An 18,933-nucleotide genomic window follows, 5' to 3' on the forward strand; every position below is an offset into this window, starting at 1 on the left:
CCAGAAACGCCCTGTTGGTTTCCACCGTACAAAAACAGTCTCAGGTTCGACCCCGCAGCACCAATGTGTCCATCAGCAGCCGCGTGTCCTCGAGTGTCCCAGATTTAAAAAACTAAACTGACTGGAAGAGGTCAGAGGGGGTGGTGGTGGCTGCAGGATGTGGCCTTGGTTTACCCGGAAGCAGCGGGGCTGCTGGACGCGGCAGGCCATTTATTCTTAGCGGCGAGGCGGGGGAGGCTCTGGCGAGGCCCGGTGCCACGCGAGGGGGCGAGAGGGCGGGTCTGACGTCACATCCAGAAGTGTGCGTGGGCGGGGGGGTGGTTTGGGGCCTGACTGGGATTAGGGAGGCGCAGGGCTGTGGGTTCAACTACTGCTGAGGCTGGATGAAGAAAACGAGGAGGAGGAGGAGGAAGGAAGGAAGGAGAGAGTCAGCGAAATGTCTGAGGAAGAGGAGGAGGATCTCGTCCTCGCTCTCCGTGGGCTCAGACCTCACCAAAACTACTGGATGTGGTGTGGTTCAGCAGCAGCAGCCAGAGACACTCAGCGTGTGTGTGTGTGTGTGTGTGTGTGTGTTTATCACCAGACGGTGTAAATATGCGTCTGTGAGGACATTGCTTTGCTACTGAGATAAATGGCCTTGAATGAGCATATTTACATGTAGATATAGATTTAAGCTGCATACGTGTGTGTGGCCCTGTATATGTATACATGGACACTGTATGTATATATATATACATGTATATTTATATGAGCGGGTCCCTGGTGTGTATGTGTGTGTGATGTTTAGACATGTGTTTTGTTTATGTGTGTGTCTGTCTGCATATCATATTATATCATGTGAGCTTATTGCACTGCTCCTGTCAGCCCTCTCCAGCCTCTGGCTCCTTCTTCTTCTCTTTCACTTTTACAGACGACTTCCTGGACACTTTCTTGTCCCCAGACTCCTTGCTGGCCTCCTTCCCTTCCTTGTCTTTATCCTTCTTCTCCTTCGAGGACTCCTTCTTCTCCTTGGAGGAGGTTGATTCCTTCTTGGACTCCTTCTTCCCCTCCTCCTTGGGCTCTTTAGCCTCTTTGCTTGAATCCTTCTTCGACTCCTTTTTCTCCTTGGAAGACTCCTTCTTCTCCTTTTTCGCCTCCCTGACGGGTTCCTCTGCGCCTCCCACTTCTTCTTTCAGGCTGGCCTCAGACGTCTCCCTGGACACCTCCTTCTTATCTGAGAAAAGAGAAAAAAGAGATCATTAATGCTCACACCTCTACATACGACTAAATATCTTCTTCCTCTTATTGGTTGAAGCAACAATCACTAACAGTGTGTGATTTAATCGCTTCTGCAAATCAGATCAAATCACTCTTTTATAAGCACAAAGTCAAATGACAAATGAAACATAAATACAGGTTAATAATGTGTGATCAGCTATATTAGCACTCAAAGCACCAGGCTGTGGTTTTCAGGTGTATCCACTTCAAAAAGCTGCGTTTTACAGTGAACAAGTCGGCTTAGTTTGGATGGAGAGCCAAAGATAAAGATAACCAAGATACTATTTAGTCAAAGTATGTCCGCATTAAGACGTTTAATTTAAAAACACAGCTCAGTTGCTCCAAAACGATCTCCAGAGCTAATAAATCTGTTTCAGTGTACGCGGGGAAACCCAGTGAGGCTCATTTTAAATGTGAGTATAGCTGATCACAGCAGCGTGGGAATCACTGAGTGAGGAATGAATGAATCCGTTTTTATGAGCCGCGATCAAACGACTATTTTACACTCGTTCTGTTGTCTGACTTTCGTGTGGCTGCAGTCTCGTCTCCCAAAGGCAGACCGCACTGACAGGGGTCGTGGTCACAGTGTTAATGAGCCACATGTTGTCTTGCCGTCACATTGTGAGCCACTTCATCCGGACTGAGAACGAGGATTAACTGGCGTTTGAACAGTCAGCTGCGTTTTGTTCTTGAACACGCTGCAGCTCTCAGAAGTCTTTAGCATCAAGACAAATTGAGTGACAACAGCACCTGTTGCATGACAAAGGACCCCCACTTAACCAAAGTACCCCCCCCCCCCACCACCCCTGTCAAACACACACACACACACACACTCTGCAGCCCCGCCTCCTCCAGATTGGACTGGCTCTCTGATAAGATGATAACGGGACCGTTGTCTGCCAACAATGAGACGCACTTCTTATCTCCATGAGAACGCAGTGGGTTTAGAGACTGGAGACTACAGCCTGGTATCTCACTGTGTGTGTGTGTGTGTGTGTGTGTGTGGAGACTGTAGCTCAGCCTCTAAAAGTGTCTGCATGTGTGTGGATGTATCTGTCTCTGCATGTACGTGGAGACCACAGACTGCTCAGTAAAAGTGTGTGTGTGTGTGTTCACAGACTCTAATCAGACGGCTCATCGTCTAGGGCTTAGAGAGAGACTCGGGTCGAGAGTGTGTGTGTGTGTGTGTGTGTGTGTGTGTGTGTGTGTGTGTGTGTGTGTGTGTGTGTGGCAGGCAGACGGGTGCCATGAACCGTCCTACAGTATGTAACGCACTGAAAATGGCTGCCGATAATAAGAAGTTTAGACACGTCTGTCGCTGCTGATCCAGCGACGTTTACAAATTGTTTTGACAAAACTCACAGCTGAAATTAAATTTGCCATCTGAGATGATTCCATAACACTGCTTTTAGCGAGGATCGGACACGAGGTCTGGGAAGAATCAAAAGTCTTCTACTCTGCATATCAAAGCCGGCGTTTCAGCGTCATTTCATTTCCTTTGTTTCTAAACCTGCAAACAAACATGGAGGATGATACTAACATCTAACTTTAGGTTTCACAGTTTAACAGACAGTTTAACAGACGCTAACTGAAGAGGCTCATTAAAGTGTTTTTCCACCTACAGGTACTTGTCCACCCCCCCCCCCCCCCCCAGACCAGGGGCAAATAACTCCAAACGACCACAGAACCTCAGAACTGTAACAGTAACTACAGACAGGAGTCACGTGCATACAAAGTACTTACAAACACCAACAAGTGACAACAAAGTGATTTGCAAGCACAAACACATAAAGCTGTTGTGTAAAAAGGGCAGATGTGCACACTGACATGCACAGAGGGAGCAAAACAATTAGTTTCACAAAGAAAGTGTGTGAAGATACGTACGGGTGTGTGTCTTCGTGTGTGTGTGTGTGTGAGTGTATGCTTTGTTGACTGATTAATTTGATTTGATGATTGAAAATATACAATATAAATATACTATAACACAACTAGAACTAGAACACAACTAGTTTAACTGACGACGTCATGTATCGTTTAATTGGTCAGTAATACACACGTCATCTGAACTGATTTTTACATAATTATTTCTTTAGATTTTAATTCAGCTCATCAGTGACCTTGGAAACAGTTGACAAAACAATCAATATATAAGCTGGGCTTCAGTAATAGCAGTAAGGTGAGGGCAAATAAAAATAGTCCAGTACATAGTCTGTCTCTTTGGTGGCTTCCTGAGTACAACAGAGAGGACTCTCTCTCCTCAGACCCTCCATTCAAATATATTTCAGCTGTTGTTTTGCTTGCGTTGTAGTGTTGTGGTGCTGAATGGACAGCTCCTGCAAACTCACACATGCATCTTCTAATTTGCTGCAATATTCTTTGCCGTTGTTATTGCAGTGGTTTTCATTGTGACGGTACTTTATTATCCCTCAGATGTTGATTATAGAAGGGCTGAAGCTCTCGGTCTCTCTTTGGATCACTTGTCCTCACTGGCTGCTTCAGTCTGTGTGGTGGTTGAAGGGCCTTCATTGTCATTGATGCATCTCTCGATGCGTGCTTTGATGTCATCGATGTCAGCACTTTTGTAGTCAGAGGTTGAGTTTCTTGGTTGCTTTTATTGTCTCGGAGTGCTACTTGCAGGACGTTCTCATGTAGGATCTGTGCAGCATAACACTCTAGCTCCCAGAGAAGCTACTGCCCCCTCCCAGGTTTTCATTTTTTACTCTCAGCAGGAAATAAAAGAGTGTGTGAGAGCCGCGTCCTCGGGGGAGCGGTAGCAAGGGGTTGATAAACATTGACGTTGTAAGACAAGACGGCAGCTTCCCTCCTGTATGGAAATCCAGAGGGGTCAGGTCACATCTTGTCAGTCTGCTACTCCAACAAACTAACAAAGTGGAAGTCTGTAGACTAAACAGAGCAGAGGCCGGTGCTCCGCGTCGCTCTGAGCGGCCGGGAACGAAGTGACGTTAAACCCTTCTCACGTGGGACCGGAGCTACCTGGAAACGCCTGGTGGTTTTCGTCAGGATTACCACAGTCCGCAGCCTTTTTAATCCCATGTGAATCTGCTGCAGCCGTGTCTGGATGGGATCAGCTCGACAGGAAAACGTGGGCAATGCAGTTCCTTACGTTGCACATCATTGACTTCAGTGAACGATCCTTAAGGGAATAAATCTATTATAATATTGTTCCCCCCAAATTACTGAGGAGGTGTTTCATTTTCAGGAACACGCTTTTTAGTGCTGAAAAAAAAATAATAAATTGGCAAATGAGCCCACTCATGCAGAGGCTGCCGGGCTTAATGACATGATTACCCTTGTGTGGTTTGTTAGTTGGTTCTGTGTAACTGAGGTATGTGGCTGTACGTCTCCTCCAGCTTTAGTTTGGGTTTCCATGTTTCCATATTCATTTTAGAACATTTTAATGTGAACAGAGATGGTTTATAAGTCCATTGTGGAATCTTCACCTCAACTGTATGATTATTTTTTTGTCATGGAATCACTTTTTGTGTATATATATTACTCAGGTTTGGCTTTGTGGTTGCCAGTTCAAATCCCCTGGTAAACTGCGGATGGGAAAAGTGAATGAGTAACGCTCCGTGAACACCCAGCTGCTGCAGGGAAGATTCTCGGTTCCTCCGGCCGAAGGCTGTGGTCGTACTGGGCAGCTCCCAGTTTGAATGTGAGGCTGGAAAAAAGCACGAAGCAGAGCTGACTTTTTCTGGAATATTTATTTGTTGTTTGTTTGAAGTTACTGTGTTGCTGTTCTCCTCACCCGACCCTGTCACCTCGACAACGTATTTCATTTGTTTTCTGCCGAAATATCCAATCACGTTCGACAATATCGACTCATTGTTACACTTCTTTATGATTATGTACGAGCATACGCACAGCGGGTTAAGGATAAGGAGAAGATTGTGGCCCAGTTTAAAACAGAAAACATCAGCAGTGACTTGAATCACGGAACACAACATGATTATCAACATTTAACCAAAACCACAATCTTTTCCTAAAATCAGGTACTTGCAGTCTTAACTCAACCACAAACAGGACTGAGGATCCGAACCCCGGCCTCTGAAGTCAAAGTCCTGCGCTGTGTAGGCCCACCCTCCACCACGACCACCTCCCTGTGACTCCAGTGAAGAAAATGTGACACTATTCAGGCGTTTAAATGACCAGAATGTAATGAAAGTCTAAAATAATGAGTGAGTTTTTCCTTCTGAGAGATATATGACATGTTTCTAAAGGATCTCCTGCAGCACTCTCTGCTTTCAACATATCGAGGCTCTTCATCTCGCTGGAGTTTAGAGGGCAACACTTGTTTGTTCCTCGTGGAAGAAAAACAAAAACCACAGCAACAAAAGTCAGCGTGGCGATTAGATAAGGAGAGCGACGCTATCTGCGCTGCGTTCAAAGCCCACACGTTCCGCCTGGATTCGCGTGTTAGCGGCGGATCACGGCGCTGCATTCATCTGCAGGCAGCCGTAGTCAAAATAGAGGCGGCCGCACAGATCGCCCGCATCCCGACCAATCAGCATGCAGGAGGCTGCAGCCGAAGCCTGTGGATTTACAGAATCCACTGTGTAGTGTGTGTGTGTGTGTGTGTGAGTGTGTGAGAGTGGGTGAGTGTGTGTGTGTGTGTGTGTGAGAGAGAGAGAGAAAGAGAATCTGCCAAGGACTGACTGATTGGATCTGTGGTGTAGCGTGTGTCTTTGAGTGTGTATTTGTGAGTCTGTATGCCTACTGAGATCATGTGTGCCTCTTTGTGTGTGTGTGTGTGTGTGTGTGTGTGTGTGTGTGTGTGTTCATGCGGTCCAGACGAGGCGGTCGGACAGGACACAACAGTATTATGTGAAGTCTAAAAACAAAGCTGTGTGGTCGACAGCGTGGGAAATGACAGTGGGAGGAACACACACACACACAAACACACAACAGACATCACACAGAAAAGCAATTTTTTTTTAAGCATATACATATTTTAAGTATTATAAGTTAATTACTCCACTCATGAAATCACACAGTATACACTCACACATTAACTGACACTAAACACACGCGTGTTGTCAAGCACAAAGGCGTCATTCAGAGTAACTCTGTGTAGGTTTGCAGTGACTCAAGTCACATGTTTCCGTGCATGACAGCACACTAATAACTTAATCGTGTCATGCAACGAGCACACGGAAGCATCTGCATTTATTGTGTTTATGCACTCGTTTATGAAGAAATTAGAAAGCGCAGCCACTTTCAGGCAGTGTGAGAAATACAAATACTTTTCTCAGTGGCTTCATATTGTGATTTAAACATGGATCCTACAGCGTTTAAAAACTGAAATGTTGACGTTGACGGCGCTGACCTTTAAGGGGACGGAGAGTCCAAAATGGAGGAAGTTTATCTCACCCCCGCTGTGGGAGTATAAAGTGCTCCACAAAAGACAGTTATGACACTTAAGTCAACGGTACAAATGCGCTGCGAGTTCCGTTAGTGAGCGAGCTAAGCTAACGAGCTAACGAGCTTGCTATCTGTCCGTTAGTAAACACACGGTGTAAAAAGAAAATCGAGAGAATCTCCGGGAGCTACTGACTAGCACTAGCCCAGCTAGCTAATGAGTCAGTGGTTAGCTTTAACTAGCCCTGTGAGTAAGGTGACCAAACTTTACACTTCTTCTCTACTGGAGAAAGCACCATCACTTTCTCCACCCGTGCGTGAAAGACATGGCTGAAAGGACAACCTTTGATGGCTGCTACATGGTGTGTGTGTGTGTGTTTGTGTGTGTTTGTGTGTGTGAGAGAGACAGAGAGAGCTTGACAGTGGCTGGACAGGCAGTATTTAATACTATTCCTGGTGTGGAATGTGCTGCTGAAGCACAACAGGCCTGTCCATCGCTGTGTGTGTGTGTGTGTGTGTGTGTGTGTGTGTGTGTGTGTGCTTGCAGACCACTGACAGCTCAGCTAAGATTGAGCCTTGTGCTACACCACCCATGGAGCTTTGTGGGAAAAAACAGATATTTATGTGCAAATGGGCACTTCGGCACGTACACACTCTCACACACACACACTCACACACACACACACACACACACACACACACACACACACACACACACACACACACACTAGTCATTATTGCAGTCTGCGTCTCACAGTGATGATGGGGAAGAGGAGAGGACAGAGACTCTGAACCCAGTCCAGAACACGCTTATAAGATCAGAAACGTTTCCAATCCTTTATTTAGGTTTAGTTTTCAAATTATAAATAACTACATTCAAAGATTCAGTTATTCATACGTAACCAGGGGAGGGGAGAGCACCATATTTCTCACCACCTACTTGCTCCAAATACTGAACTAACAAGCTTAGCATATCATATGTGCATAAACCTTTAACTGGGAGGGGGGGTAACTCAAGAAAGCGAAATGATCACGAGGTTGTTTCACGAGAGAGGGCTCACACAGTCCACTCGCAGTCGAATAGCGGTGTTACAGAGTGGTTCTTTTCCTGACAAACTATCTTTGGCTGAGTTTAGACTCCGGCCCTCGTAGAGCACGTTAACCAGACAACAGCCGAGTTTCATTTTGGCCTTTGAGATGTCAGAAAAAGGGGGTCTGCGTCCAAGAACTTATGTAACTTCTGAAACTGACAATGGCACAAGCACACCGGCTTTATGCAGTGATTGGCCAGGTGTGTGGAGGTGTGAGAGTAGGCAGGATTTGAACTTCTCTCTCAAGCTCCCTTTTTTCCCTCTTCACACAACTGCTTCTGTTACTTTTTTTGTAAGTAGAAAATGATTGCGACACCACAAATACCTTTCAAAACTAAATCCGGTATCTGAACCCAAAGCTTCAGCGGACCGGGAGAGGAGAGGGTGGGTAAACATGGAAAACTAGAGAAGAGGGACGGACAGAACAGAGATGCAGTAAGAACAACAGACGAAATGGTAATCTGTGCATTTAAAATGAGGCAATAAAAAGCAACGACAGACAAAGATGTAAAGAGAGAGAGAGAGAGGCTGACTGAGACCACTGCTCGCTCTCTCTCTCTCTCTCTCTCTCTGGGTGTGGTATAGTGGGTGGGTTAATTCCCGCGGTCGGCCAAGATATTTTCTCTCTGCTCAGCTACGCCCTGCTACTAACCCACCCACACACACACACACACACACACACACACACACACACACACACACACACACATAAACACATGCACACACACACACACGCATAATGTACAGAAAAATATACAGTGGCCGGTCCGAAGAACCAATGTTTTGGCCTGATACAAAAGGAGATGAAGTGTTCCAGGTCTGGTGGTGACATAAAATCTCTCCATGTCTCACACACACACACACACGCACACACACACACACACTGGCACACGCACACTCGCAAACATACACAAATACACACATACACGCCTCCGTCAACTTCCTCAGCGCTCTCTGCCTAAATACAGCCAGCCACATCAGAGAGGACATTTACAACACTGGGTTGTACACACACACACACACACACACACACACACACACACACACACACACACACACACACACACACACACACACACAGCAACCTTACATAGATTATTTTGCCTGGTTTTACAGAAATCCCTCTGTATCACACACCCTCCAAATATGCCCAGTATGCTTTTGTTAAAAATACAACCTGTGTGTGTGTGTGTGTGTGTGTGTGTGTGTGTGAAGACGGCTGGCTTTTCAGTCTGGTTGAGCCACAAATGGTCTGCCAGCATCACTTTCTCTCACACACACACACACACACGTTCACACTGAGGGAGGATGAAACATGAGCTCCGTCGCTGCCCAGAAAAAGTATGATGTGGTCGGAGAGATCGTCCGTTCAGTAACCAGGAGCTCACAGGTTTTTAAACAGCTGATGCGTCTGGTGTACAGTGCACACGCCGATCTTACCGAAAGAATGGTTCATGAAATAACCACGAAGGAGCACCTGCACTCCTCAAGCTAAACATAAAGGTGTGAAACAGAACATTTTTAAAACATGATTGCATTATTATTAAATCCACTGATCTGCGTCTTACACCCTGTTGTGTTTGTTAGTGCTCTTGTTTCTCTAAATTAAGACTACATTTCCCAAAAGCCCTGCTGCTCCCTGTCCCAGCAGTCCTCTCGCAAAGACGCTGAACATGTTGCTTAATGATTGTTTTCCATCAAACATTCCCTCCTCATCCTATCTGCCAGCAGAAACTCTGAAAGCTTTGGCTTCATTTGTCTCCCTGTTTTGAGCTGTTAAGCAATCTGTCACATTTCCCTCCAAATCTGAACCAATAGAGAGATTGATAACGTTACGAATACTAATATTAAAATGAACATGCTGCATCTTCCAGACTTTTATCCACTTGCTCAGTCAGACATCGAGGGATGAGTGTATATTATTAAAATAAATCTTACATGTTCTACCTGAGATTACTGCAAGTGAACAGAGCTGATTTTTTTCTAGTTAGCAGATTTGAATTAATAAATGTTTTTGTTTCTTTTATTAGTGATGCTGCTCATTGTTTTGCAACATGGCCTCAGATGGCCGTAGAGATATCGGAGTGAGAGATACCTCAGTGTCAGCAGCATCTCTGATGGAAGACGGTAGATGATTTGCTGGTCTGTGACGTAGCCCTGAATCCATTAAGTAAAAAAAAAAAATCACTACTTTCTTTTCTTTCTTCAGAACATCCAAAACCACCTGAACAACAGCAGTATTCAATTTTCCCTCTATTCAACCTCGCTGACGCTGAATTCACAGTCTAACTCTCTCCTGGGTGAAACCCCCGACACGTGAAGTGTACATGAAAAGAGCAGAACCTGCAGGACTGTGACCTCGGCTGTCCGTGAAGCCAATTATAAAAATATTGGACGATATTTTAAGACCTTTTCATATTTCAGGGCGCTGGGTGTTTTCCTTGTCGCTCACGCGGAGCGGAGGGAGGAAGGGGCAACACCCAGGCTGGCAAGCCACAGACAGAGCACCCTGCTGGGGGAAACCCTGCACACACACACACACACACACACACACACACACACACACACACACACACACACACACACACACACACATCCCCTCCTCAACCTCCAAACCAAGCAGCAAGACCCCCGAGGAGCTGAGGGACACCACAGTGTATGTACACGTATACATTACAACATGTACACAAAACCACTTAAGTACCTACAAATTTAACGCTACAGAGACTCTCACACACACACAAATATACACACACTTTGGTGTTTAATAAAGTGCAGTTATTAGACAGGTATTACACACACACACACACACACACACACACACGTCTCGTTAAAGGAGGTAAACTGTGAGACAGGTTTCAGTCAAACAGGCTGCCAACAAATGGAACTTGTGTGGTCGTATTTTCAACACAGGAAGTTGGGTTCACGCTGTGATCGGATTAAGTGGTGAAAACACTGTTGCTAGGTGACCTGTTTAAATTTAAAGTTCATTCTTGACTTTAGGAAACAGCAGCTGACAAAATAAACCCACCACGAGGGCCATTTAGTAGCTGTTCTGGAGCTTTCCATCATGTGTCCGAGGTCAAGAAGGAATCCCAGCTGTTAAGACAACATGGACGAGAAGTCCTTCAAGCAATAATGTCATTTTCAACATACTGATAAACATCATGTGATATGATGGAAAGATCCAGAACAGCTACTAAGTGGAGCTAATGACGATGCTGTCAATAAAATGGATGCTGGAAGTGTTGATTATTGCTGATACAATACTTAAGATATGAGTTTTGGTACAGACACCAAAACGATACCTTGCTTTGACGAATATAAACATGTTTTTGTACAAAAACAACAAAAAACTAGAAAACTAGAAAGGACAACAACAAGTGCTGAATCTCCTCTTACACAAACTTCTGCATACGAGCAACGTGTCTGTTCTTTCTTCACGTCCCTCCTCCTCGCCTCCTATCATTGTTTCTTCCCTTCCTTCCCTCCCCACCTCTCCCTTTTCTCCCGTTACTTCCTTTCCTCTTTATCTCACTCTCCCCTTTTACCCTCCCTTCTGGTTTCACAGCTTTCTCTCTGATTGGACACCTGTTCAGCTTCCTTCTAGGACCTGTAACAGCCCTGGCTTTGTGTGTGTGTGTGTGTGTGTGTGTGTGTGTGTTAGCTGCACTGTGGTCAGCCATCATTCCTCCTCCTCCTCCTCCTCCTCCTCTTCAACACCTCTGCCAAAGATACATTTCAACTCACCGCGTCTCCGACGGAAAAGAAAAAGCGAGCAGTAGAGGAGGAAACCATGAAGGAACATTTCTGACCCCCCCTCGGTAAAAACAAAAGAGACTTTATACTTATGAGGGGGGGAGTCCATACATCCGCCATTCTCCTCCACCACCACCTATGCATTTGAAAAAAAAACCCTTTCCTTTACCTTTGACTTAATTCCTCCTCTGGTATTTCTGCTTACACAGTGACACATGACACGACTGAAGCATCATTAAATGATCGATTACTTGTTTAAATAATTACTCAGTTAAAGATATGCTGCTTCCTTTGTTTTATATCATTGTAAATTGAATATCTTTTGGGTTTTGGGCGGCTGGCTGAACAAAACAAGCAGTTTTTAGAGATCACCGAGGACTCCGGGAGATTCTGTTGGGCATTTATCACTCTGACTAAACTACTATTAATTGCTTAATAGAGAAAATAAATGACAGATTAATCGATGATCAAAGTCATTGTAAATTGTGTAAATAGCAGCCCTAATCTTATTACTGTTAGCAGTGGTATTGATTAAGATGAGAATTTTAATTATACACTTAATAGATTTTTTTTATGTTATGGATCCATAATTTCCCAATAATCTCCCAAAAAGTTTCCTAAAAAGAACTAATTAATAGTTATTGGGACAATAGGAATTTCCTTGAAATAACCTCTAAATTTCAACCTCGGTAAACATTCATTTACTATTGGAAAAAGTAGTTTATACATTTATTGACTGCAGAAACATGTCACACCTTCCAGCTGACTAAAAGACTATTACAATCTATTGGAAGTCGATTGATCGATTGAACACTGCCTCGATTAATAACAAAAGACATAGTTCTTTCAAAGAAACTTGGAAATTATTAGAAAAACATTATGAAATTATGGACACGTAAAATAAAGCGTTCAGACTTTTCAGTGGAGGGGATGTGCTACTTGACATCAGGAGGAATATGACACATATTATAGAAATGTGTTTCATCACTCTATTGCATTTTAATCTAATATTTTCACCGTTTTTGTTTCTAAGTAGCCTAATAAAGCATAATAAATGCTCCCTGGAAATGACAGACTGACAGTGAAACCACATACTGCATGTGCAAAGTGTCCGCTGATCCCTCACACTGTGTGTTTGTGTGCATTTGTGTGTGGTATTAAGGTTGCCAGGTTTATGTCTAATAGATTTACCCATCATCGGTTAACCACACACACACACACACACACACACACACACACACAGCCAAACAGACCAAATTCACTGCAAACACACTTTATTCCACTGAATTAACTGGCGGAAAAGTCGTGCCTGGAAACACATGGAGCCCTTTTACAAACACACTGAATTAATTCCGCAAACAGCCTTCAAGTGATGCTCAATATAATTTTAAAATTACTCAGTTATTTTAATGACCGTTACCTTAAGCACACACACACACACACACACACACACACCTGGAAAGAAAAAATCCCTGTTCAACACCCCTCGTCAATGAAAGTCTGTATGGCAAATTGATCTCTGATTTTCCTTCTTTCCATCCTCCATCAAGAGGGAAATAATCCCAACAACATCAGAGGTCAAAAGGTCACCATAAGTCTGGTCTGACATTAAAACAAAAACACTGTGATAGCGTTCCCATCGCCATGGAGACGGGGTGTTGGGGAGGCTACATACACATTTACACACACACACACACACAGGTAGTAAACATCCTCTACTGTATAATCAAACACCGACTTAACTCCCTCTTTACTTTCACGCTTCATTTTCAGTTCCCTCCTCCTCCTCCCCCCTCCCTCTGTCTGTCTTCCTCTCCTGGCTCTCTCTCCCTCTCTCTTTCTCTCTCCTGCTATCTTGCTCTCTCGCCCACACCAGTAAATTGTTGCTGCAGTCCTGTAATCACGGCTCCAAACAGCCGACAACATGGCCACCGCTGTGAGGCCTCGCCAGACTGTAAACACAAGCAGGGACAAATAAAAAGTACTGGAGGACGTCGCGGCTGATCAGGTAGTTCAGAGAGATGACGGTCAAAGATCGCGGACATGTTCCTGGGACCTCAGCGTTATCATGTGACGTAGAGATAGAGGAGCTAAGAATAAATGCCACTTCTATGTGAAGAGTGACAAATATGGTATCTTTCAATCCAACTATTGTTGTGCACATTTCACAGTTTCGCAAAAACGTGAGAAAAAAATTTGAGATACGGCAGCAAAGAGTACACACTGCTTCTGCTTCTTCTACTGTAGACAAAACTGTGGTGGACGAGAGAGCTCAGTGCACTGTATGCAACACATCTGTGGTGAGAAAAGAAAGAAGCTGCAAATAACAAAACAGAAAAACGCTGCATGTCCAGCATAACTTGGTTGTGACACAATAAAAGTTTCCAGGGACTTAAAACAGATGTACACGCAAGTAATCAGTAAATGGTGCTCTCAATCTACATTAAGCTGTGTTACTCAGATAAAGGCTATTGGTGGAAACATGCACTGAATCATTCTTTATTTTGTTATTTTGCTGAAACTTAACTATTTTAAGACATAAGTAACCGTTATTTTTATAAAGAAAAGTCGACGACACCTAACAGTTAACCTTTCAACAGCCTCTCCCATGCATTCTTTGCATAAACGAGCAACTAAACACAGAAAAACTGAGAAAATGAGAAAGAGAAGTCAGAGACTGAGATGAGACAGAGAGAGAGACAGCGAGAGAGAGACAGACAGAGAGACAGAGAGAGAGACAGAGAGACAGACAGAGAGAGACAGAGAGAGAGAGAGAGAGAGAGACAGAGAGAGAGACAGACAGAGAGACAGACAGAGAGACAGAGAGAGAGACAGAGAGACAGACAGAGAGAGACAGAGAGAGAGAGAGAGAGAGAGACAGAGAGAGAGAGACAGACAGAGAGACAGACAGAGAGAGAGAGACAGACAGAGAGAGGTCAAGAGAGAGTTTACAATCTCCACATCTTTTGGCAAATCCAGCAAATTTCCTGTTACCACAGGTGTGACTGTGGGTGGAAGCAGAGTGTGTGTTTGTGTGTGTTTAAGAGATCCAGCAAAATGTACTCATCAGCACACACACACACACACACACACACACACACACACACACACACACACACACACACACACACACACACACACACGGTGGATGGATAGCTACACTTTGTGCTCATTCAGTGTTGTTTTTCACACTCATAAATGTATGTTACGGTGCATGCTTGTGACTGGCTAACCGAACATGTACATTTAAATCAATCATTTCCGGTTAGAGAAAATCACTGTACACAACACTTTTTATTACAAGTGGAGGAAATGTACACGTTGAACCTGAAACCATGCGGCAAATTGACAAAACGAGCAGGTAGAATACATATCCTTTAACTCAGCTCCGTTATCCAAAAGTCAAGCTGTTATCTGACGTGCAGTTTGGGTTTGACTCTTAAACATTCATGAATGAACTGCAGAGTGACAGCAGAACAACAAAATTCTGTCTCTAAACCTGCAAAAGATCCAAAAACCTAGATAGCAATGCAACAACGTTAGCTTATATGCATTTAACGGGAACATCCACACACACACACACAGACAAGTGATTAATCTGACCACTCCTGTTCTTGGCAGTGTGCTTCCGCCAGTAAATCTACTAGGCTCTGGTGACAGTCTGCATTCCACACACACACACACACACACACACACACACACACACACACACACACACACACACACACACACACACACACACACACACACACACACACACACACACCAAAGACAGCTCACACAGGAACATCCACGCATGCATACACCTGCAGAGAAATACACGAGGACCAAAGTATGCATCTATAAATCCAAGTGCAAACACACAAACACACACCTGGAAAATTCACACTCACTCGCTGCTGTGACGCAGTGAAATTGTTCCATTTGCAACTTACATGCGTTAACTTCATGTTCATGTAGATTTACTGTTACACAACTACAAAAACAACACTTTATTGTCATTTGGGTCATTTCTGGAGAGAAAGAAAACCTACTTTGCCACAAATTATGTTATTAATGGCTAATCTAGAAATAAATGATATCTAGCAAACAGGTTCTATTTAAACTGCCTGGAAAATAGCAACATGGATGCGTGATGTCCTGCTGCCCCAAAAACTCACTAAACCACCAAATGAGGATTAATCCGCCGCTGAAAACACCCCAACAAATACACTTTACTCCTCAGTTTGAGTAGCATTTGCTAAACACTACAGGAAATTAGGAATGACTGTGTGAGTTTCCAAAAATGAAACTGTATTTATAAACTGGTTCCCAGCTGTTTTAGGAAATGACTGGGAAGCGATGGGACGGCTGTGTTCCTCCTGTCCTCAAGTCAAAGTGTCCTTGGACAAGACACTGAACCCCAAAGGTCGGGCCAGCACCTTGCATGGCTGCCATCGGTGTGTGTGTGTGTGTGTGTGTGACAAGTTCAGTTTCATTCAACCAAGTTGCATGAAAACGTGCAACACCACGTCCGATCCGCATCTACGCAGGCTTGAAACATACAGGGTAAGAATACACACGTGCATTGTAATAATACCAGTAATCCTGAACATACTTCGGTTTATCATGTTTGTAGGAAATATGTTGTCATCTTCCACCTCTACAACGACTACAGCACGTCTCCAGGGTGTGTGTGTGTGTGTGTGTGTGTGTGTGTGTGTGTGTGTGTGTGTGTTGTGGTAGGTGGAGCCTAATTGTAGAGGGAAGTGTCTGGCAGTCAGCCTGTCATCCTCTCTTTGTGGCTGAAGATACTCATCATCATCATCATCATCATCATCATCAGAGATTGGTGCATCCTATCATTTCACAGCACTTCACAAACACACACACACACAGCCAAAAATACACTCACACACACACACACACACACACACGTACTGTACTGAACACTCTCAGGGTCACAGCTAACAAAAGATGACAGAGCGTCAGGCCCGAGCGCTGTGTGTGACAGAGCGCTCATTGTTTGCACTGTTTGGATTTGACTAATTTATCTTACCTCGGCTAATCTAATCAAGTGAGCAACAAACCAAAACACTCACAGTCTCACACAGAGCACTAAATTTACAGTCTGCGATAAGGTTAGGAGCTAAACAGGAAACAGGAAGTGTGCGGAGTTGTGGGGAAAAAATAAATCTCAACAAACACGGACTGTCAAGCTCGATCTGGGCTTTCACACCGAATGTGAATATTAACTGAAGATTTATGTTTGACGATTTGTTAACATACATCAACCCTTTGTTGTTATGGTTCTGTACACCAGCACAATGGATCTGAAATAACACTGACTTTAAGCTATAAATAAAACAACAGTAAACAAATTGTATTGTTATTTATTAGGCAAATAACAAACTGGAACAACTAAATAGTCCGTATTCACATATATTAACCAAAAATCTTAATATTCTGTATGACCTCCTTTGGCCCTGATAACAGCTTGCATTCTTGCAACCACAAAACAAATGTTTCTGTTCAGGAATGCAAGTAAATAACTGTGATTTGGCATCTCAATCAACAAATAATAATGTGCTTTACTATTTTTTTCTGCTTTTTTGTAAAACAGTAAATTTGAGAATTCATGGATAACAACAATAATTATATTTTAGCATTAAAGATCCACATACTGGTGGATTAACCATTACAGACACATCAAATATTTTGGTCATCAGCAATACTGTTAATTTAGGGCAGCGGTGGCAAACACCTTACACTGGGTGGTGGGCTAATAAATTTGTTCAGCACTGTATATAATAAGAGACTGTTTATAGATAAAAGAACCTAATGGAAATCTACCTTACAAATCAAGGTAACCTGTCATGCAAACATATGGACTCAAAGACTGCAGAAGAGACAGGAACCTCAACACATGCTGTCATCCACCTCCAGAGACTCCAGAGAAGCCCGGTGGTGCTGCGTTCAGGGGAGTTCAGAAAGCTTCAGATTGAACCAGAACCCTCAAAATAGGATCCACCCACACTGAGCGAAGCTGGGACAGGCTCTGACAGAATCTATTCCACAAGAATGAGCTAACAATTAGTCATGAATCGATTAAATTAGTAATCATTTGTGTCAGTAAAGGGACTTGGCAGAACAGTGAGAGGTTCTTGAGGAACCCTGAAGGCGTATTTGTACTGGTGTGAGGACAGAAAGAGGAGGAAGGAGGTGTTAAAGGCTGCGTTGACACAACAGATAACACAGTCTCATCACACAACTTATCACACACACACACACACACACACACACTCCTCTCAACTCAGCGCTGCAGCATGTGTGGCTGAGTGTGTGTGTGTGTCGACAGCAGAAAAGTCCGTAGTCATGTCCACACGTGTGAGAAGGCTGTGAGTTATGGTTGTGTGTGAGAGAATACTGCTGTCTTTGTGTGTGTGTGTGTGTGTGTGTGTACAGCATAAGAATTATGTGGCATGTGAGTGAATGTTTGTCTGTGTGAGAACTCAAAGAAAACAAGCAAGAGTCTGAACAGAGGTGAAAATGAAGTGTGTGTGTGTGTGTGTGTGTGTGTGTGAGTGTGTGTGTGTGAGTGTGTGTGAGTGTGTGTGTGTGTGTGTGTGTGTGTGTTGTGGGCTGTGAAGATGAATGAAGGTTGTGACACTTTTCTAAAGCAAACAGCTCTCTGTTTGTTCTCTCTCTATCAATTCCCCAGCCTGCCATCGGCTGAGTGTGTGTGTGTGTGTGTCTATTTCTGTTTGTGTGAATTAGAGCAAATACACTGCGACCGTGTGAGTGAAAGTTTCCGTTCAAGAGGTGAGAAAAAGTTATTTTCATGGAGAGGTCATGCGTGTAATTGTGAGGACGTTTTCTTGTTTTCTTGTGAAGAAAGATAATTATTTTGTGGTCTCAACAGGAGACAAACTGCCTTTTCACGAGGGTGCCAATACCTGAATCTGTTAAATCAGGAAATATCTCATCAGATAATAAGTAGAAAAACACCAGAAATCTGATCACGTATTCAGTTTAACAGTTTTAAATCTGTGTTAAAAAAGGATATTTATTCCCAAACTACCTTCCAATCGATCGTCACAACATGACAGTGACTTCTCAGTCAGCTGCAGCAGACTATAATAACTAATGCTGGTATTTGCTCACATAAAATGTGAGCAGAATTGACTGATTGACTGTGTGTGTGTGTGTGTGTGTGTGTGGTGCTGGTTCACAAAGGTAAATCTATGTGCAGCCGCTCCCATCAGTAACTCTCTGTCTTACAATTAAGAAAAGCACACTGGGACTCTTTGACTGTGTGATCACACAGGCTGTAATCTGTGTGTGTGTGTGTGTGTGTGTGTGTGTGTGTGTGTGTGTGTGTGTGTGTGTGTACAGGGGTGGGTGGTAGAAGACAGGTGCTGTTTTCATGTTTTTTGCCCCTCACTCTCCCACTTGGTGCAGCCTCACA

The 18,933-nt window shown here is 43.8% G+C and overlaps 1 protein-coding gene across 1 annotated transcript in view; it reads right to left on the minus strand.

Annotated features, from left to right (window-relative positions):
- Positions 1–860: 860 nt before the first annotated feature.
- bbs9 (Bardet-Biedl syndrome 9) overlaps positions 861–18,933 on the minus strand; it is a 138,164-nt gene continuing 120,091 nt past the window's right edge. Inside the window, exon 22 of the mRNA XM_070911756.1 lies at positions 861–1,213. Within this exon, the coding sequence (XP_070767857.1) occupies positions 861–1,213 (353 nt within the window). The remainder of the gene's footprint in view (positions 1,214–18,933) is intronic.

The sequence above is a fragment of the Enoplosus armatus genome, chromosome 9 (assembly GCF_043641665.1).
Source record: "Enoplosus armatus isolate fEnoArm2 chromosome 9, fEnoArm2.hap1, whole genome shotgun sequence".
Taxonomy (NCBI): domain Eukaryota; kingdom Metazoa; phylum Chordata; class Actinopteri; order Centrarchiformes; family Enoplosidae; genus Enoplosus; species Enoplosus armatus.